Consider the following 22,425-nt stretch of genomic DNA (forward strand, 5'->3'; position numbering starts at 1 on the left):
TAACAATTATTAGGAAAACATAACACTTATTAGGAAAACATAACAATTATTAGGAAAACATAACAATTATTAGGAAAACATAACAATTATTAGGAAAACATAACACTTATTAGGAAAACATAACAATTATTAGGAAAACATAAAAATTATTAGGAAAACATAACAATTATTAGGAAAACACATCTTATGTATCTTAATTAGTATGTTGCCATGCTGTGTGTAGTGTCAGTCTTGACGTTGTCTTGTCCATATTACCTATTGTCTTTTTCTGTTTTAACTATTGTAGTTCTTTTGTTGTGAACACATAATTTTGCATTCAGCAGAATGTATAATAGATTAAAATCTTTTTGGATTATAGTTTTACCACTTTTATTTTCTTATGGTCAGCTCAATCTGGGAGCCAATTTTTGCAAAGTGTCTCACCAAATGTTAAGATGTACAAGGAGTATCTATCTATCTGTCTGTCTGTCTGTCTGTCTGTCTGTCTGTCTGTCTATCCATACATTCATCCATCCTTCCAACCATCCATCCTTCCATCCACTGTCCGTCCATCCATCCATCATCCATCCATGCATTCATCCATCCTTCTATCCATCCATCCATGTATCCATCCATCCTTCCATCCATGCATCCATTCATCATCCATCCATCCATCCATCGATGCATCCATCCATCCTTGTATCCATCCATCCATCCACCCATGCCTCCATCCATCCATCCTTCCATCCACTGTCCATCCATCCATCATCCATCCATGCATCCATTCATCCATCCTTCTATCTATCCATCCATGTATCCATCCATGCATCCATCCATCATCCATCCATGCATCCATCCTTCCATCCATGCATCCATCCATCCATCCATCCATGCATCCATCACTCCATCCATCCATCCATCCATGTATCCATCCATCCATCCATCCATCCATCCACGGGGGCACATAGCTTTCAGTGGTTGTGTTGTAAGAGGCAACCAAATGGATCATGTGGTCAGTCTTGCTGACGTGGTTGATTCTCTGTGTCATCTTATCCCAACTGCATTGGTCATTGCTCATAACATCAATCACTGGACAGTCCAGTCCAGTCTTGACTGTTTAGAAGTGATGTCATTGAGCTGGAATATTGCTGAGTGCGGCTAAACAACACACAAACAATACCATACTAAGGGTTTACAGCCATGTTGTCAACATCTGTGATCTACATCGCGATGGACATCTGTCATCTGCATCACTGTGGACGTTCCTCCCATATGTTTTCAGTTTGTTAACATGTTGAATATTTAAAAAGTTTTTAAAAAAGTTATATTTTGCTTTTAACATAACTAAGTAGGCCAATGTTTTGAAATAACTTTCTATAGCTGTACAATACTTTTTGAATCTGAGAAATATTTGTTGATCATTTTTCTCAGTAATGATGATGTTCCAGGCACTGTGCTGCAGAGATGATTGAAATATGGGTAAACTTTCTGTACTTCTCAAACATGTGATTGGTGCCCTTTTTCTGGAATCAAAGGAGTACTTACTACATAATCCTGTATAACAACACGCGCAAGAGAGGGTCTATTATCATAGCTGGGGAACAAAGAGCAGCGTAGTTCGTGCTTACACAGAACGACAAGCTCCACTTTCTGTCCAATTTCAGTTTTGAGTTATTTGAGAAAAAATAACATTCTTTCTGGCAAAATGATGAAGAAATCATTCAAGTGATTCATTTGTGTGGCGAAAGGGATGTGAGCGGGGAACAGGAGGCCGTAATGGAGTTTGACCGGGAGATGAAACAGCGCCACAACTACAAGAGGGCCAAAAAAAGACAATCAAAAGGGATGGAATAACTTCTGGGAAGTAGAATTATTTCCTGGCATTTCTTTTGAAGTTCACCACACAAGTGGAAGTAAATGTGCTCTATATTAAAGAAAGGAAAAGAAAATAGCTCGCATGTCAAAATTAGATTTTAGAATGCAACTGCAGATGAAACTTCAGGTTGTAAGGCATTGGAACAGGAAGGAATTTTATCATCTCAGATTATGCTGCTTTGTTTTGTGGGAAAGATCAAATAAATAATTTTTGCAAGTTTGACATTTTCTTTGAATTCAATGTATAGTGGTTATTTCTCAATTAATGAATACCGCTGGGTATCTGTAAATCAATGGCAACTGTTGAATGAAGTTTGCTGTGTTTGGAAGAGTCATTTCATCACAAAGATATCAGATTGTGTTTTATATAATAACTGAACCTGTGCCCTCCAACACTATCCACACATATATCTTTGATGTGTTCATTGACTTGATGGAAATGTTTGACAGTCTGTCTTTGATTTGAAAGTTGTTTGAGGGCGAACCATTTCATTGGATATTGTGGGAGAGAGGGGTGACGACTTTTGTACAAGAACATTATTTATATGTCTTGAATAGCTGAATGGAAAAAGAAATATCTCCCCCCAAAATAGGAGGTGGGTAGCCTGGTGGTTAAAGTGTTTGCTCGTCTTGCCAAAGGCATGGGTTCGATTCACCACATTGGTAATATAGAAACCCATTTCAGGTGTCCCCTGCCATGACATTGCTGGAATATTGATTAAAGCGGCGTAAAACCATACTCACTCACTCACTCAAATAGAAAATTGACAAATGGCTTCCCTGACTAACATCAGCTGATGTCCTGTCAATTGTTACCTGACCTTGTGACCCATGAAGATCTGGGTTAGAACAGGTCTTCAGCAACCAATGCTTGCCGGAAAAGGTGACTATGCTTGTCGTAAGAGGCAACTAACAGGATCTGGTGGTCAGGCTCGCTGACTCGGTTGATGCATGTCATCATATCCCAAATGTGTAGATTGATGCTCATGATGTGAATCACTGGATTGTCTGGTCCAGACCTGATTTTTTTACAGATCGCTGTCATATAGCTGGACTATTGCTGAGTGTGGTGTTAAACAACAAGGTACCTGACCTTGTCGGTGGCAAGCACCTTGTAAGGAGGGTGGGTAGAGTACAACGTGACAGCAGATGACAATAGGCCTTTCCATGTGTGTGTCACCTCTCCTACCATGGAGTCAGACAGGAAGTGTGCATAGTGCAAGAACAGTGACAAGTGCAACTGTTGATCTGGCTTGCTACATGACATTGCCTCATCGTTTGAATCCTTTATTATTCAAATCATGTGGTGCGGCTTGTTTTTACATGGTGAAAACAATTAGATTGCTGTATTGTGAAGTTTATAATGTCGTGGGAACTTGTTCCATTGTGTCATGTGTGACGTCCAAAGACTCATCAGACGTTCATCTGTGCTGTCACCAATTGGTTAAAAATATTTAGCATGTGTTTTGTCATGGTTGAATGGCGAAAAAACCTCATGCTAAAAAATTCAGTTTCAAATAAATGCTCAAGAGCATCAAATCTATGACAGCATCCCTCACCTGTGTTTGAAATGAAGGGTGTCCCTCGGGTCCTTGAAGTCTGAATCTAGGGAGCCCCTTATCTTTAACATCTATCATGAAGACATTATCATAGACCCTTTGACTTTCATGCTTAATTTGGAGCACTGCCATCAGTAGACATTCATGGGTTAATGTTACAACTTTCATCTTAGTGTCTAAGGAGTGCTGCATGTGCACATTTATGTAAATGATGTTATGTTTTAAACATTAAGTGTTATATATATGGATATATAAGATAAGATATTGCTATAAATTGTGTATATATGTGCAAATTGTTTTGCTGTGAAAATCCAGACAGATAAGCAGAGGTCTGTTGCCTTTGGTAAATGTACAAATTTGAGGAACGTGCAGTGATCAAGAGGTTGCAGAAAAAGGGCTTAACACCAAAGACATGCATGAAGATGAGAGACAAGGATCAACCAGCAACACCGGAAATGATCCAGAGAAACAATGATGTGGTGATGACTGAGAGTGACTGAGGGTCATATTGCTAGTTCAGTAGTTATTTCCCAGGAGAGAGTACACTGCATTATCACAGAGACTTTGGCAGTGAAGAAAGTATCAGCTCTTTGGTTTCCCAAACTTCTGATAAAAATGCACCAAGCACAACATGTGTCATGATATCTAGCTCTGTTTGAAGCTGATCCAAAAAGGTTCTTGTACGTAATGATTTGTGACTATGAATCAAACCTGGGTCCAAACAACAATCTGCAAATACAAATCACTCAAGTTCCTCAAGTTTGTCCATTTTTCCAAAGCCCACCATCATGTGCTTATTGTACTGACTTGTGACAGTGAAACAGTCAGCTCAATTGACTCAGGTGTTTGTGGATATACCTCTATGACATCATGTTTTGTTTGTTTGTTTGTTGTTAATGCATCACTCAGCATTATTCCAGCTATATGACGTCAGTCTGTAAATAATTGAGTCTGAACCAGATTCCTCAAGCGATTGACATCATAGCATCGATCTACACAATTGGAATATGATGGCATGCATCAACCAAGTCAGCGAGCCTGACCACCCGATCCTGTTAGTTGCCTCTTACAGCAAGCATAGTGTATCGATGCTCATGATATCAATCACTGGATTGTCTGGTCCAGACTCGATTATTTACAGACCGCCGTCATATAGCTGGAATATTGCTGAGTGCGGCGTTAAACCATAAACCAACCAACCAACATCATGGCATCACAGAATCATCTGAACAGAAGGTTGACTTCGGGGAAGTGTCTCTGTAGGGCTTACATTTCTTATACGTTTTTCTTCATTCTTCAAGGGCAGTGTGAGTTATATAAAGCAGTCTGCAAGAAACTCCTACTCATGGACTCTATGTCCCTTGTGAATGAAAGCTGAAAGTCTCTCTCCAATGGCTCACTCCATTCATTCATTTGGGACAGATAATCCGAAAATCTGACTTGATTATTGTTTTTTCTCCAACTGTTTCATGTGAACTGGCACATAAATGTGCTGCTTCCAATTACCATGTGCCTCCTCGGTGCCAGCCCCTGGGCCTGCATCTCTGCGTGTGTCCCTGTGTGTCTCTGTGAGCTGGGGTAGGGGACAAAGCCCAGGGAGGGCCCCAGTAATGTGGAGTGAGATTTAATGGGATCTATATTGCTGAGACCATGCTGGGACTTCAAATTAACAAATTTAGCAGGGCTCTTTTTTCCATCATGTGTCATATATTACATGTGAATGAGGACGGTGTACATTCCTATCTTGATATGACATGATGTTTGTTCCCATTATGTGAATACTATGCCGTAATACATTCTTGTGAACAAGCTGAACAAGTTGTACTAAGATTGGGGGAAATTTGTCCATTTTGCATTTCTTGCCCTCAACAAATCTATCTCACTGTCAAGAAGTTGAACGATTGTAGCAAACGAGCACTGTCCAGGATTAGGCTAAATAGGGATGCTTTGTCAGTTGATGCATTTCAATTTCAATGGGTAGTGTTTTTTAAATAATAAATAAACCTTATTTTGTAAAGAAAAATCAATCGATAAAACCCATTCCAATAAGAAATCTCTGCAAAAAGAAGAGTCCATGTGATCTGTGACTGTATCGTAAGCATGTGTTTATGAATCACTATCAAATAGTGATGCTACCAGGTGTTCTAAAAAATGGTGAGCTAATCCTTCCCAAATGGTGGCACCCATCACAAACACATGCAAAGGCAAATCAATTGTTTACCTGAAAAAAAAACCATGGATATATAATGTTATATAAAAAGATAACAAGTTTCTTGATATTTTCTGTACCTTACCTGTAAGAAGATGAGTTCTTATGATATAAACATGATACCTTACCATAATAAACAACAATGTAAGAATATGAACAGTATAGACAAGCACATACGTATTAACCACAGTACAAGGAGATATATATAACCTCAGAGAGTCATAAGGTACGTTATTATGATGTATACACTATAGCTAATCTCATAGCGTAATAAACTACCTTAAAACTCCACCTGATGAATTCTTAGAAGATTATTTGCACATTAGACTGTGGTGACATTTAGGTGAGATTTTCTTAATCGTATTTAATCACCACAAACCATAATCTAAGGATCAAGGACATAGAAATTGCTTGAAGGGTTTGGGCTGGTATTCCAGCCGACGCCATTGAGGTATGACACGGGTATTGTGATCCTTTCACTGTATGTCGGCCTTGTGTGTAAACACGACATCATCAGTTTCTCATCTCCTCAGTCTGCTAAGCCAGCGCTGTTATAGATTCACATTTAAAGATGAGGCTGAGGTAGAAATTGCTCTTTGATGTTGTGTGTGAGCGGTGTGATAATACCCATGTCAACACCCAGCATACAGGCAGAGGTTCTCCACTCCGGGGCCCCACTGCACTCACTTGTCTGTGGGTGACAAGTTCAGTTTTAGTAACATTTAAACACTGAGGAGGGCTGACTGTAGCCTTGCTCCAAGGCTATACTGAAAGAAAAGTCCATGGATGTGTAGAATTCTATCCTCCTAATAGGCAAGTCTAGATATCGGGACAGTATAGCCTCTAACGACTCTTTTAGGGACAACTTGTTCTTATTATTTGCATAATCTAGAAATTATGATTTTAACTAATAATTATTGCCTTAGAGACTTGTGCAAGTGTAGGCTGACTGCATTGTTGCCTGTATTGCTATCAGTAATGCTGGAGTGTCTGGCATCATGTAACAAGTGTGGTGTGGATGGTGACTGTTTGATTGAGGTTTCTCGATATAGCATGTCTGTCACATGCAGGTGTAATTAAGTTGTCAGTGTTTCCTAGTGCTCACACTCCATTAACATTATAAGTTTTTTTAACATCCTTTGTCATGGAATACGGATAACACCTTCAGAGGGTGGCCTGTTTTAATTTCAGGCAAAAATACTCAAACCTTAATGCAGGGACAATATTTTAAGTCGTTACTTCTCGTTTGTTGTCTTTGTTCAAGGTTTGGCTGGGGAAGCTACATTGTCAGTCGTATATCTGGTGTATTCTACACTTTTATTTCATCAGGGTTAAACAGTTTACTTGATGCAGATGCAGGGCATGATTATTAACACTTTTCACTTTTCTACATTTTTGTAATTCTTGAAATCTCTTTGCTCCAAACAACAATATACAGTAGATAAAAGAATATCCCCCCCCCCCCCTATTTATCCCCCCAGCATAGTCATCATCTGGTCTGTCTCTCAGTCCGTCTGTATTTCGTCTCCAGAAAGTAACTTGAGAACCGTGCAAGAGTTTTCATCCAAACTTGTGCCTTTTACTATTTTTGAATTTTTAAAAAATTTCCTTTTTCCTTGATTCCACATTAGACTTAGCTGAAACGAAGGTAAGAGTCATTTACCTCTGTTTAGGTTTCATTTCCTGAGCAGAACTTAAAAAACCTAGTCAACATTTTTCATTCAAACATGTATTAATCAGGGGTTGAAGTGGTGCCTTTTGCAATTTTGGAAATTTTGGAGAAAAAACATTTCCTGTTTCCATGGCAACAAGGTTGACTTTGACTCTGTTGATAGTGGTGTGTTTATCCGGACCATTTCTCTGAATCTAATTGGTACCCTTTCTTGAAACTTTGCACACAAGGACCAGGTTGTCTACTGGTGCCTTTTCCTTTAAAGGGATTTTTATAATCTGGAATTTTTCTGTTTCCATGGCAACAAGTTTGAATTTGAACATATCTCTGAAACAAGTTTTCTTTCATGAAACATTGCACACACAAAGACCAGGTTGTGAAGAGGTGCTTTTGCTATTTAGGGGTGTTTAGAATTTATATTTTTTTCGTTTCCATGTCACCATGTTTGACTTCGACTCATATTGGTTCATATTGGTGTGTACCTGACATAGAAATACGAAGATTCATCTCCCAATTCCATGGTATTGCTTTGATAGCTCAATAACTACTCTTGTATACGGACAGACAGATTAGATAGAAATTCTCTCATCAATTTGGACTTAAAGTAACAGTCGGACGACTTGTTCTTTCGAATTTGTGGGGGCCGGGGGGATTTGTCATCTTTTGATCTTTTTGTCTTTTGTCTTTTTATGAATCCACTTAATAAATCTCTTATATTGTCCCTCTGCCACTGTACCTGGTGTGATGTCTCTGTACCTGTGTGTTGTACCTGCTCCTGTACCTGTGTGTTGTACCTGCCTCTGTACCTGTTTGTTGTACCTGCCCGTGTACCTGTGTGTTGTACCTGCCCATGTACCTGTGTGTTGTACCTGCCCCTGTACCTGTGTGTTATACCTGCCCATGTACCTGTGTGTTATGCCTGTGTGTTATACCTGTGTGTTATACCTGCCCCTGTACCTGTGTGTTGTACCTGCCCCTGTACCTGTGTGTTATGCCTGTGTGTTATACCTGTGTGTTGTACCTGCCTCTGTACCTGTTTGTTATGCCTGTGTGTTATGCCTGTGTGTTGTACCTGCCCATGTACCTGTGTGTTATGCCTGTGTGTTATGCCTGTGTGTTGTACCTGCCTCTGTACCTGTTTGTTGTACCTGCCCGTGTACCTGTGTGTTGTACCTGCCCATGTACCTGTGTGTTGTACCTGCCTCTGTACCTGTGTGTTGTACCTGCCCATGTACCTGTGTGTTGTACCTGCCCGTGTACCTGTGTGTTGTACCTGCCCATGTACCTGTGTGTTATGCCTGTGTGTTATACCTGTGTGTTATACCTGCCCCTGTACCTGTGTGTTTTACCTGCCCCTGTACCTGTGTGTTGTACCTGCCCCTGTACCTGTGTGTTGTACCTGCCCCTGTACCTGTGTGTTTTACCTGCCCCTGTACCTGTGTGTTGTACCTGCCCCTGTACCTGTGTGTTGTTCCTGCCCCTGTACCTGTGTGTTGTACCTGCCCCTGTACCTGTGTGTTGTACCTGCCCCTGTACCTGTGTGTTGTTCCTGCCCCTGTACCTGTGTGTTGTACCTGCCCCTGTACCTGTGTGTTGTACCTGCCCCTGTACCTGTGTGTTGTACCTGCCCCTGTACCTGTGTGTTGTGCCTGCCCCTGTACCTGTGTGTTGTACCTGCCCCTGTACCTGTGTGTTGTACCTGCCCCTGTACCTGTGTGTTGTACCTGGCCCTGTACCTGTGTGTTGTGCCTGCCCCTGTACCTGTGTGTTGTACCTGCCCCTGTACCTGTTTGTTATACCTGCCCCTGTACCTGTGTGTTGTACCTGTCCCTGTACCTGTGTGTTATACCTGCCCCTGTACCTGTGTGTTGTACCTGTGTGTTATACCTGCCCGTTATACCTGCCCCTGTACCTGTGTGTTGTTCCTGCCCCTGTACCTGTGTGTTATACCTGCCCCTGTACCAGTGTGTTGTACCTGCCCCTGTACCTGTTTTTTGTACCTGCCCCTGTACCTGTGTGTTGTACCTGCCCCTGTACCTGTGTGTTGTACCTGCCTCTGTACCTGTGTGTTGTACCTGCCCCTGTACCTGTGTGTTATACCTGCCCCTGTACCTGTGTGTTGTACCTGCCCCTGTACTTGTGCATTGTACCTGCCCCTGTACCTGTTTGTTGTACCTGCCCCTGTACCTGTGTGTTGTTCCTGCCCCTGTACCTGTGTGTTGTACCTGCCCCTGTACCTGTTTGTTGTACCTGCCCCTGTACCTGTGTGTTATACCTGCCTCTGTACCTGTTTGTTGTACCTGCCCCTGTACCTGTTTGTTGTACCTGCCCCTGTACCTGCCCCTGTACCTGTGTGTTGTTCCTGCCTCTGTACCTGTTTGTTGTACCTGCCCCTGTACCTGTTTGTTGTACCTGCCCCTGTACCTGTTTGTTGTACCTGCCCCTGTACCTGTGTGTTGTTCCTGCCTCTGTACCTGTTTGTTGTTCCTGCCCCTGTACCTGTGTGTTATACCTGCCTCTGTACCTGTGTGTTGTACCTGCCCCTGTACCTGTGTGTTGTTCCTGCCTCTGTACCTGTGTGTTGTTCTTGCCTCTGTACCTGTGTGTTGTACCTGCCCCTCTACCTGTGTGTTGTTCTTGCCTCTGTACCTGTGTGTTGTTCCTGCCTCTGTACCTGTGTGTTGTTCTTGCCTCTGTACCTGTGTGTTGTACCTGCCTCTGTACCTGTGTGTTGTATCTGCCTCTGTACCTGTGTGTTATACCTGCCCCTCTACCTGTGTGTTGTACCTGCCCCTGTTCCTGTGTGTTGTTCTTGCCTCTGTACCTGTGTGTTGTACCTGCCCCTCTACCTGTGTGTTGTACCTGCCCCTGTACCTGTGCATTGTACCTGGCCCTGAACCTGTTTGTTGTACCTGCCCCTGTACCTGTGCATTGTACCTGGCCCTGAACCTGTTTGTTGTACCTGCCCCTGTACCTGCCCCTGTACCTGTGTGTTATACCTGTGTGTTATACCTGTGTGTTTTACCTGCCCCTGTACCTGTGTGTTGTACCTGCCCCTGTACCTGTGTGTTGTACCTGCCCCTGTACCTGTGTGTTGTACCTGCCCCTGTTCCTGTGTGTTGTAACTGCCCCTGTACCTGTGTGTTGTACCTGCCCCTGTACCTGTGTGTTGTACCTGCCTCTGTACCTGTGTGTTGTATCTGCCTCTGTACCTGTGTGTTGTACCTGCCTCTGTTCCTGTGTGTTTTACCTGCCCCTGTACCTGTGTGTTGTACCTGCCCCTGTACCTGTGTGTTGTACCTGCCCCTGTTCCTGTTTGTTGTACCTGCCCCTGTACCTGTTTGTTGTACCTGCCCCTGTACCTGTGCATTGTACCTGGCCCTGAACCTGTTTGTTGTACCTGCCCCTGTACCTGTGTGTTGTACCTGCCCCTGTACCTGTTTGTTGTACCTGCCCCTGTACCTGTGTGTTGTACCTGCCCCTGTACCTGTGCATTGTACCTGTTTGTTGTACCTGCCCCTGTACCTGTTTGTTGTACCTGCCTCTGTACCTGTGTGTTGTACCTGCCCCTGTACCTGTGTGTTGTACCTGCCCCTGTACCTGTGTGTTGTAACTGCCCCTGTACCTGTGTGTTGTACCTGCCCCTGTTCCTGTGTGTTGTACCTGCCCCTGTACCTGTGTGTTGTACCTGCCCCTGTACCTGTGTGTTGTACCTGCCCCTGTACCTGTGTTGTACCTGCCCCTGTACCTGTGTGTTATACCTGCCCCTGTACCTGTTTGTTGTACCTGCCCCTGTACCTGTGTGTTGTACCTGCCCCTGTACCTGTGTGTTATACCTGTGTGTTGTACCTGTCCCTGTACCTGTGTGTTATACCTGCCCCTGTACCTGTGTGTTGTACCTGCCCCTGTACCTGTGTGTTATACCTGCCCCTGTACCTGTGCATTGTACCTGGCCCTGAACCTGTGTGTTGTACCTGCCCCTGTACCTGTGTGTTATACCTGCCCCTGTACCTGTGTGTTGTACCTGCCCCTGTACCTGTGTGTTATACCTGCCCCTGTACCTGTGTGTTATACCTGCCCCTGTACCTGTGTGTTATACCTGCCCCTGTACCTGTGTGTTATACCTGCCCCTGTACCTGTGTGTTATACCTGCCCCTGTACCTGTGTGTTGTTCCTGCCTCTGTACCTGTGTGTTGTTCTTGCCTCTGTACCTGTGTGTTGTAACTGCCTCTGTACCTGTGTGTTGTACCTGCCCCTGTACCTGTGTGTTGTTCCTGCCCCTGTACCTGTGTGTTGTACCTGCCCCTGTACCTGTGTGTTTTACCTGCCTCTGTACCTGTGTGTTGTTCCTGCCCCTGTACCTGTGTGTTATACCTGCCCCTGTACCTGTGTGTTGTTCTTGCCTCTGTACCTGTGTGTTGTTCCTGCCTCTGTACCTGTGTGTTGTTCCTGCCCCTGTACCTGTGTGTTATACCTGCCCCTGTACCTGTGTGTTATACCTGCCCCTGTACCTGTGTGTTGTTCTTGCCTCTGTACCTGTGTGTTGTTCCTGCCTCTGTACCTGTGTGTTGTATCTGCCTCTGTACCTGTGTGTTATACCTGCCCCTGTACCTGTGTGTTGTACCTGCCTCTGTACCTGTGTGTTGTTCCTGCCTCTGTACCTGTGTGTTGTATCTGCCTCTGTACCTGTGTGTTGTTCCTGCCTCTGTACCTGTGTGTTGTACCTGCCCCTCTACCTGTGTGTTGTACCTGCCCCTGTACCTGTGCATTGTACCTGGCCCTGAACCTGTTTGTTGTACCTGCCCCTGTACCTGTGCATTGTACCTGGCCCTGAACCTGTTTGTTGTACCTGCCCCTGTACCTGCCCCTGTACCTGTGTGTTATACCTGTGTGTTATACCTGTGTGTTTTACCTGCCCCTGTACCTGTGTGTTGTACCTGCCCCTGTACCTGTGCATTGTACCTGGCCCTGAACCTGTTTGTTGTACCTGCCCCTGTACCTGCCCCTGTACCTGTGTGTTATACCTGTGTGTTATACCTGTGTGTTTTACCTGCCCCTGTACCTGTGTGTTGTACCTGCCCCTGTACCTGTGTGTTGTACCTGCCTCTGTTCCTGTGTGTTTTACCTGCCCCTGTACCTGTGTGTTGTACCTGCCCCTGTACCTGTGTGTTGTACCTGCCCCTGTACCTGTGTGTTGTACCTGCTCCTGTACCTGTGTGTTGTACCTGCCCCTGTTCCTGTGTGTTGTAACTGCTCCTGTACCTGTGTGTTGTACCTGCCCCTGTTCCTGTGTGTTGTAACTGCCCCTGTACCTGTGTGTTGTACCTGCCCCTGTACCTGTGTGTTGTACCTGCCTCTGTTCCTGTGTGTTTTACCTGCCCCTGTACCTGTGTGTTGTACCTGCCCCTGTTCCTGTGTGTTGTAACTGCTCCTGTACCTGTGTGTTGTACCTGCCCCTGTACCTGTGTGTTGTAACTGCCCCTGTACCTGTGTGTTGTACCTGCCCATGTACCTGTGTGTTATGCCTGTGTGTTATACCTGTGTGTTTTACCTGCCCCTGTACCTGTGTGTTGTACCTGCCCCTGTACCTGTGTGTTTTACCTGCCCCTGTTCCTGTGTGTTGTACCTGCCCCTGTACCTGTGTGTTGTACCTGCCCCTGTACCTGTGTGTTGTACCTGCCCCTGTACCTGTGTGTTGTACCTGCCCCTGTTCCTGTGTGTTGTACCTGCCTCTGTACCTGTGTGTTGTATCTGCCTCTGTACCTGTGTGTTGTACCTGCCTCTGTTCCTGTGTGTTTTACCTGCCCCTGTACCTGTGTGTTGTACCTGCCCCTGTACCTGTGTGTTGTACCTGCCCCTGTTCCTGTTTGTTGTACCTGCCCCTGTACCTGTTTGTTGTACCTGCCCCTGAACCTGTTTGTTGTACCTGCCCCTGTACCTGTGTGTTGTACCTGCCCCTGTACCTGTTTGTTGTACCTGCCCCTGTACCTGTGTGTTGTACCTGCCCCTGTACCTGTGTGTTGTACCTGCCCCTGTACCTGTGCATTGTACCTGTTTGTTGTACCTGCCCCTGTACCTGTTTGTTGTACCTGCCCCTGTACCTGTTTGTTGTATCTGCCTCTGTACCTGTGTGTTGTACCTGCCCCTGTACCTGTGTGTTGTACCTGCCCCTGTACCTGTGTGTTGTAACTGCCCCTGTACCTGTGTGTTGTACCTGCCCCTGTTCCTGTGTGTTGTACCTGCCTCTGTACCTGTGTGTTGTATCTGCCTCTGTACCTGTGTGTTGTACCTGCCCCTGTTCCTGTGTGTTGTACCTGCCCCTGTTCCTGTGTGTTATACCTGCCCCTGTACCTGTTTGTTGTACCTGCCCCTGTACCTGTGTGTTGTACCTGCCCCTGTACCTGTGTGTTATACCTGTGTGTTGTACCTGTCCCTGTACCTGTGTGTTATACCTGCCCCTGTACCTGTGTGTTGTACCTGCCCCTGTACCTGTGTGTTATACCTGCCCCTGTACCTGTGCATTGTACCTGGCCCTGAACCTGTGTGTTGTACCTGCCCCTGTACCTGTGTGTTATACCTGCCCCTGTACCTGTGTGTTGTACCTGCCCCTGTACCTGTGTGTTATACCTGCCCCTGTACCTGTGTGTTATACCTGCCCCTGTACCTGTGTGTTATACCTGCCCCTGTACCTGTATGTTATACCTGCCCCTGTACCTGTGTGTTATACCTGCCCCTGTACCTGTGTGTTATACCTGCCCCTGTACCTGTATGTTATACCTGCCCCTGTACCTGTGTGTTATACCTGCCCCTGTACCTGTGTGTTGTACCTGCCCCTGTACCTGTGTGTTATACCTGCCCCTGTACCTGTGTGTTATACCTGCCCCTGTACCTGTGTGTTATACCTGCCCCTGTACCTGTATGTTATACCTGCCCCTGTACCTGTGCATTGTACCTGGCCCTGAACCTGTGTGTTGTACCTGCCCCTGTACCTGTGTGTTATACCTGCCCCTGTACCTGTGTGTTGTACCTGCCCCTGTACCTGTGTGTTGTACCTGCCCCTGTACCTGTGTGTTGTACCTGCCCCTGTACCTGTGTGTTATACCTGCCCCTGTACCTGTTTGTTGTACCTGCCCCTGTACCTGTTTGTTGTACCTGCCCCTGTACCTGTGTGTTGTACCTGCCCCTGTACCTGTGTGTTGTACCTGCCTCTGTACCTGTTTGTTGTACCTGCCCCTGTACCTGTTTTTTGTACCTGCCCCTGTACCTGTTTGTTGTACCTGCCCCTGTACCTGTGTGTTGTACCTGCCCCTGTACCTGTGCATTGTACCTGTTTGTTGTACCTGCCCCTGTACCTGTTTGTTGTGCCTGCCCCTGTACCTGTGTGTTGTACCTGCCCCTGTACCTGTGTGTTGTACCTGCCCCTGTACCTGTATGTTGTACCTGCCTCTGTACCTGTGTGTTGTACCTGCCTCTGTACCTGTTTGTTTGTCTTGACTATTTTCCTCTGTGTTCGGCAGGTACATGCCCAGCGGGAGGAGAGCTACATGAAGCTGCAGAGTCATCGCCAGCATCTGCAGGAGGACAAGTATCTGATGAAGGAACACGAGAAGGAACATCTCCGACTCGTCCGCATCGGGGCCAAGACAGACGTGGCCACCTCTGACTTGTACTAGAACACCACACAGACAGAGTCACCAAGAACAGAACACAGGCATGGCTACCTAGAACACCACACAGACGTGGTCACATCTGACTTGTACTAGAACACCACACAGACAGGACCACCTTGTACTACAACACCACACAGACAGGGCCACCTAGAACACCACACAGACAGGGTCACCAAGAACAGAACACAGGCATGGCTACCTAGAACACCACACAGACAGGGTCACCAAGAACAGAACACAGGCATGGCTACCTAGAACACCACACAGACAGGGTCACCAAGAACAGAACACAGGCATGGCTACCTAGAACACCACACAGACAGGACCACCTTGTACTAGAACACCACACAGATGGGCCACCTAGAACACCACACAGACAGGGTCACCACTTCAACACAATCTTACGTAATAGCACATCTCTCTGTTCAGAATTAAGGGGTACCCTTGATTTGTTTGGCTATAATATTTAGATCTAATCTTAAACTTGGGGTTTTGACAAGGTCCCCTTGACTTTTATTCTTACTTTTGAACATTGATTCATTAATGTGCAACAAATTGTACTGTAGTGTGCAACAAATTGTCCTTAATCTGTGACATTTGTACTGCAACATGCAACAAATTGTACGGTAATTTGCAATGATTGTGCTGTAATGTGCAAGATTGGTTTGTTTGTTGTTTAACACCACACTCAGCAATATTCCAGCTCTATGATGGTGGTCTGGACCAGACAATCCAGTGATTAATATCATGAGCAGTGATCCGCGCAATTGGTCAGCGAACCTGACCACCCGATCCTGTTAGTCGACTCTTACGACAAGCATAGTTGCCTTTTAGGGCAAGCATGGGTTTCTGAAGACCTATTCTACCCTGGATCTTCACAGGTCGTAATGTGCAAGAAGTAAGAGTGACTTGATAGGCTTCCTTACACAGACACAAAAATATAACAAGCTGAAGAACATATGTTTACAGTATTCTTTGTGCCCAGTTGGAGGGGCATTGTGTCTATTGCATCATGATGTTGCTCCTATAGACTGATGTAGTGGCCCTGTAGAGGATACCTGATAAAGTATGTATGGTATCCCACAGGCTGGTAGAAGCTCGGGCTGTTGAAGGGTTATCCTCATTTGCTATCACTATAAGGGCTAGTACATGTTTGAGTTGAGTATCATGGCCGTGTTTCAGTGTGGAACCCTCCCAGCCCTAGCTTTACCTAGGTTCTGAAACTGGGGGATTAGGCGGGGGTTTGTTGGTAGCCCTTGCCAGCTGGGTTACAGTCATTCAAAACAGTTAGTTGTAGTTTCAGCTCCGATTACATAGGTACAAACTGGCACTTACTGTTTTAATGAAAATTATATGAGTGACGGGTGCTACTGGTAGAGCAGGTCTTGCTTACCTCTTTCGCAAACACCTGGTGTCATCACTGATTTTCAGTGATCCATTTATATGATTCTCATTACCATTTTGCCTTTACGCCTATGGAATCTGTTTCGGCTTTTATTCAAGACTGACTGTTCTCTGGTTATGACGTAATTAAATATCATTCTAGCAGTAAATTATTATGCTTATGCTTATTACACTGAGACTGTCTGAGTACAAGTTACTTACAACCAAATCTAGACCGGCTATGAACACCGTGGAGAATGGCCCTCTGTAAGTTCACTGGAGTTCTGTGGGTCTGTCTGGGGGGGAAGAGCAGCTGTTCTTTTATTTTTTCGATTGCATTTGTTTGATTGACACAGCCAAAGACATGTTATACAAACAATATTTTACCATTTAAATTGTGTGCATTTCCAATTTTGCTTGTGTGTGTTCAATTTGAAGTTAGTAGTTTGTTCCTCATGAACATGTTGATGTCATACGAACTACCATTTTACAAGCCGATTCATGTGTTTTTTATATTGCCACTTAGTTTTTTTTCGAGCTTGTTCCATCATTTAGTGTGATGTGGCCTCCCACCTGGTTCAGCTCTCCCTGGTCTCCCGGGGCTGACAGACCGGGTTATGATCATTATTGTTAGTGAACACTTCCTTGCTTAGAACCCAGGCACAACATGGCAGGTAGGTACAGGGTCAGCCAATCAGCTTTCAGATCAGCTGCTACCTAATCCATCTTTCTAATATGCTGCATGCTCCAAGAAAAATCTATTAGAAATTGTTGTGAAAGGTTGCGTTGATAAACTCCTTGATTGGAGAGTGAAAGTGAGTCTTGACCACACCCACTGTGGCTGCCCCGCCCCCTGTTGTAATGGGGAGTGGAAGAGAGGGGACCGTCAGGAGGGGGGACCACACACAGAGCTCTGCCATAACTTCCAACTAGCTGTATGGAAAATATTGTCGCCGATTTTATATGAAAGCAGTGTGTTGGGAAGCAGTACGCCCGGGGATGAAAAGACTAAATACAGAAGTCATGCATTAGTAGAATAAACTTTTCAATGGCATGTAAGTGAAGGACTTGATTTTGGCCTTCATTATTGGGTGAAGGGTTGCTTGTTAAAGTGTGCTGTTAACATTGTGAAATGGGAAATTGATAGTGTGGCATTCTGTTGTTGTATTTAATCTTGCTGCTACATTAAGGCCACCGATGTTGTAGTGTTGCCATATAATCAACCCATACTATTGTGTGTGTGTACATATCGCCAACCTTTGTCACATGTTTCCACAGAGTGAATGCACACAAGAATGGATGCCTGTATGAACAGTTTTCCTTATCATGTAATCCCACATGTATAATGTCTTTCATATCGTGTTATATATCTTCATGTCATGTTACACCATAACTAGTTCACCTAGGTTACAAGCTGTGCTATTGAGGCAGATATTACCTGTGAGCTCTGCCCTATATATGTGAATACACCCTGGGACTCTACAGGTGGGACATCGGGATCTTCATAACGGCCGACAACAGCTGTAGAGAATGTAAATGTACTAATGTTATAGAGTTTAAATGTCAAACCTATTTTTTCCCTTTATGTTAAGATATCATTAGGAACAGATTTTGTAATTGAGATTTTGTAGATAACATGTTCAGGGTTATTTCTTAGTCTGTCTCAGTATTTACATTTTACATGATCTATATCAAAATGGTATTTGTTTTTATATCAATATGCATTTTACAACATACCACAGTATTTCTTGTGTTTATTTTGTGTGATATGATGGATTACCTTGCAGCATTTGACAAATTATATTTGCTTCTCAGTGACAGTGTTTTTCTGTGTTTTTCTTGTTAGAGAACAGTGTTCTTTTACGAAAGGGTCGGCCGATTATATCACAAGTTTCATGAAACTATTACCCCAACAGATCTGTCATTAAAGATTCCTTTTGGGCTGTTTAAAGTAAACAGACTTTGACTATTAATATGAACAGGAGCTGTAACTTATTTCCTAGCTGTTTGTGCAAACAGGGTTTTGATGAGAAAAGTCTGTAAGGACCAGTGACTTTGGCTTGTGGAATACCGCTTTAACTATCATGTAACTCTGCCGCAGATCGCTATTTTGGACTTGTGAAAATAAGAATAATTTCTAACCGAGAATAATCATGAAAGTAATTTGAAATTCAATTGTGTTCGTGACAGTGTAGTGATGGTACTTGTTGTTGCCAGCTTCAGGGGTACGAACAATTGATGCTGTTACAGTTAGGACAGTGTCCAGGACACGTTCACATCATGTACAGGATGTATAGATCTTATACATAGTTTGTTGTCTGAAATGAGAAGAATTTAATTTTTATATCAGCATTTAATGAAACTGTACAGCATTATGAAGTATATCTGTGCTAGTGTGTAGAAGTATGTAGCTTGTGTAGACAGAGTATAGTCAGCTAGTGTACAGTGGCCAACGGGCTGTGAATTGGATGGCATCCATATCAAGGAAATACATCGGCATTGCTTTTTTACACTCACATCAAGATTTAATAATAATAATGATAATCCGTGTGTCTTGAACTTTTCCATGATGGATTTCATGCTCAAAACTTACCATTATTACCACATTCAATGGATCTGTGTGCATTCAAATTTCACTCTCAGCTCCCTTGGGAGCCTACAACCAAAGCTACCCGCGAGGGCCAGCAGGTTAACAGTCACATCCTACTGGGTACCCATTCACTGGTGGGTTAACAGTCACATCCTACTGGGTACCCAGTCACTGGTGGGTTAACAGTGGCATCCTACTGGGTACCCATTCACTGGTGGGTTAACAGTGGCATCCTACTGGGTACCCAGTCACTGGTGGGTTAACAATGGCATCCTACTGGGTACCCATTCACTGGTGGGTTAACAGTGGCATCCTACTGGGTACCCAGTCACTGGTGGGTTAACAATGGCATCCTACTGGGTACCCATTCACTGGTGGGTTAACAGTGGCATCCTACTGGGTACCCAGTCACTGGTGGGTTAACAATGGCATCCTACTGGGTACCCATTCACTGGTGGGTTAACAATGGCATCCTACTGGGTACCCATTCACTGGTGGGTTAACAGTGGCATCCTACTGGGTACCCATTCACTGGTGGGTTAACAGTGGCATCCTACTGGGTACCCATTCACTGGTGGGTTAACAATGGCATCCTACTGGGTACCCATTCACTGGTGGGTTAACAGTGGCATCCTACTGGGTACCCATTCACTGGTGGGTTAACAATGGCATCCAACTGGGTACCCATTCACTGATGGGTTAACAATGGCATCCTACTGGGTACCCATTCACTGGTGGGTTAACAGTGGCATCCTACTGGGTACCCATTCACTGGTGGGTTAATAGTGGCATCCTACTGGGTAACCATTCACTGGTGGGTTAACTGTGGCACCTACTGGGTACCCATTCACTGGTGGGTTAACAATGGCATCCTACTGGGTACCCATTCACTGGTGGGTTAACTGTGGCACCTACTGGGTAACCATTCACTGGTGGGTTAACAGTGGCATCCTACTGGGTACCCATTCACTGGTGGGTTAACAATGGCACCCTACTGGGTACCAATTCACTGGTGAGTTAACAATGGCACCTACTGGGTACCCATTCACTGGTGGGTTAACAATGGCATCCTACTGGGTACCCATTCACTGGTGGGTTAACAATGGCATCCTACTGGGTACCCATTCACTGGTGGGTTAACAGTGGCATCCTACTGGGTACCCATTCACTGGTGGGTTAACAGTCACATCCTACTGGGTACCCATTCACTGGTGGGTTAACAGTGGCATCCTACTGGGTACCCATTCACTGGTGGGTTAACAGTGGCATCCTACTGGGTAACCATTCACTGGTGGGTTAACAATGGCATCCTACTGGGTACCCATTCACTGGTGGGTTAACAATGGCATCCTACTGGGTACCCATTCACTGGTGGGTTAACAATGGCATCCTACTGGGTACCCATTCACTGGTGGGTTAACAGTGGCATCCTACTGGGTACCCATTCACTGGTGGGTTAACAGAGGCATCCTACTGGGTACCGATTCACTGGTGGGTTAACAATGACATCCTACTGGGTACCCATTCACTGGTGGGTTAACAATGGCACCCTACTGGGTAACCATTCACTGGTGGGTTAACAGTCACATCCTACTGGGTAACCATTCACTGGTGGGTTAACAGTGGCATCCTACTGGGTACCCATTCACTGGTGGGTTAACAATGGCATCTTACTGGGTACCCATTCACTGGTGGGTTAACAATGGCATCCTACTGGGTACCCATTCACTGGTGGGTTAACAGTGGCATCCTACTGGGTAACCATTCACTGGTGGGTTAACAATGGCATCCTACTGGGTACCCATTCACTGGTGGGTTAACAATGGCATCCTACTGGGTACCCATTCACTGGTGGGTTAACAGTGGCATCCTACTGGGTACCCATTCACTGGTGGGTTAACAATGACATCCTACTGGGTACCCATTCACTGGTGGGTTAACAATGGCACCCTACTGGGTAACCATTCACTGGTGGGTTAACTGTGGCACCTACTGGGTAACCATTCACTGGTGGGTTAACAGTGGCATCCTACTGGGTACCCATTCACTGGTGGGTTAACAATGGCATCTTACTGGGTACCCATTCACTGGTGGGTTAACAATGGCATCCTACTGGGTACCCATTCACTGGTGGGTTAACAGTGGCATCCTACTGGGTAACCATTCAGTGGTGGGTTAACAATGGCATCCTACTGGGTACCCATTCACTGGTGGGTTAACAATGGCATCCTACTGGGTACCCATTCACTGGTGGGTTAACTGTCACATCCTACTGGGTACCCATTCACTGGTGGGTTAACAGTGGCATCCTACTGGGTACCCATTCACTGATGGGTTAACAATGGCACATGTTGACTTCAGTCAATATTCAGTTCCCCTATTCCTCTGTAGTGTTGATGTAATAGTGCAACAAGTGTATTGTTATTACTGTAATGACATTTTTGGAAGGTGAGAATGTCCACCAGATTTGTTACAGCTTGAAGTGTTTATTTATCAAAGATGATATTTGACTGAGTTGTTGTGATACTGTTCCTCAGCTATTGTTGATACACAGTTGAAATGTATTGTTTTAGTATGAGAGTTTTAGATGTACCTTATGCCTAGCTCTATTCAGAAAGTATTAATCCTTTTCTCTGAGTCTCCTACATATTCTGCTTCTACAGCATAACCACCATGTCATGGTCTCTGATCAAAGCTGGCCAGGCGACTGTGCTCTCATTGTCACAGTTACTGGGCAGAACTGCTATTAGGTGATATTGCATATTTTCTTGGATAATATATTGTATTAGTTTAATATCAGACCAATGAAAGTTTGTATTTCTTTGTGCTGCCATTAAAGAGTTGACATTGTACATTAATGGAAATAAATTCATGAAGTCTGTCAGATATGAGTTTGTTTCAAATATTGTAAATAGGTAAATTCTTTTGTTTGGTTGGTGTTTGGTGTGTCAAATTTGGCAAATCTGACACCAAGGACAATAAAAGGTTTGGTGTCAATACCTGTGTGCATTACTGAAGTGAGGACTACGTCCTCCAGGGTAATCTCTATAGTGACCTTGACCTTCACATGGCAGGTTCTACTGGTAGAGCAGGACACGCTAACCGGTTTTGCGAACACCTGGTATCATTAGAATAAGTAAATTCGGATTTATTGGTGTAGATCTTTTAAAATGTTTCCTCCAGTTTGGGGGACAAGTATATCTCCTCCTAAGTCATTAATGTCTTTAATATTTGGAGTGTGCATTACTGTGCATTTCTTCATTGTTTTGTATTTCCAGTTGCTAATCTTGATTGCTCTATATACAGGCACTTTAGTTGGATTTTGTCAGTTTTGTAAAGAAGTAAATCGTCAATAGTCTGGCTGATTGTTCAAGTCTTATATATGCATTTGTTATGCTCATGATATCAACCACAAGTAGTTTGGTATCAGATGTCATGATTGTGACATCTGAGTGTCAAGTTGATGATGTATGTATTAGATTGAATGG

General features: G+C 44.6%; 1 protein-coding gene across 1 annotated transcript in view; it reads left to right on the forward strand.

Moving 5' to 3' along the window:
- Positions 1-15,035, forward strand: part of LOC139469653 (calponin homology domain-containing protein DDB_G0272472-like) — a 73,858-nt gene extending 58,823 nt beyond the window's left edge. The window contains exon 13 of the mRNA XM_071251882.1: positions 14,812-15,035. Coding sequence (XP_071107983.1) covers positions 14,812-14,967 — 156 coding nt within the window. The 3' untranslated portion in view covers positions 14,968-15,035. The remainder of the gene's footprint in view (positions 1-14,811) is intronic.
- The last annotated feature ends 7,390 nt before the right edge of the window (positions 15,036-22,425 follow it).

This window comes from Haliotis cracherodii, unplaced genomic scaffold, assembly GCF_022045235.1.
Source record: "Haliotis cracherodii isolate W230 unplaced genomic scaffold, xgHalCrac1.p SCAF_2, whole genome shotgun sequence".
Classification (NCBI taxonomy): domain Eukaryota; kingdom Metazoa; phylum Mollusca; class Gastropoda; order Lepetellida; family Haliotidae; genus Haliotis; species Haliotis cracherodii.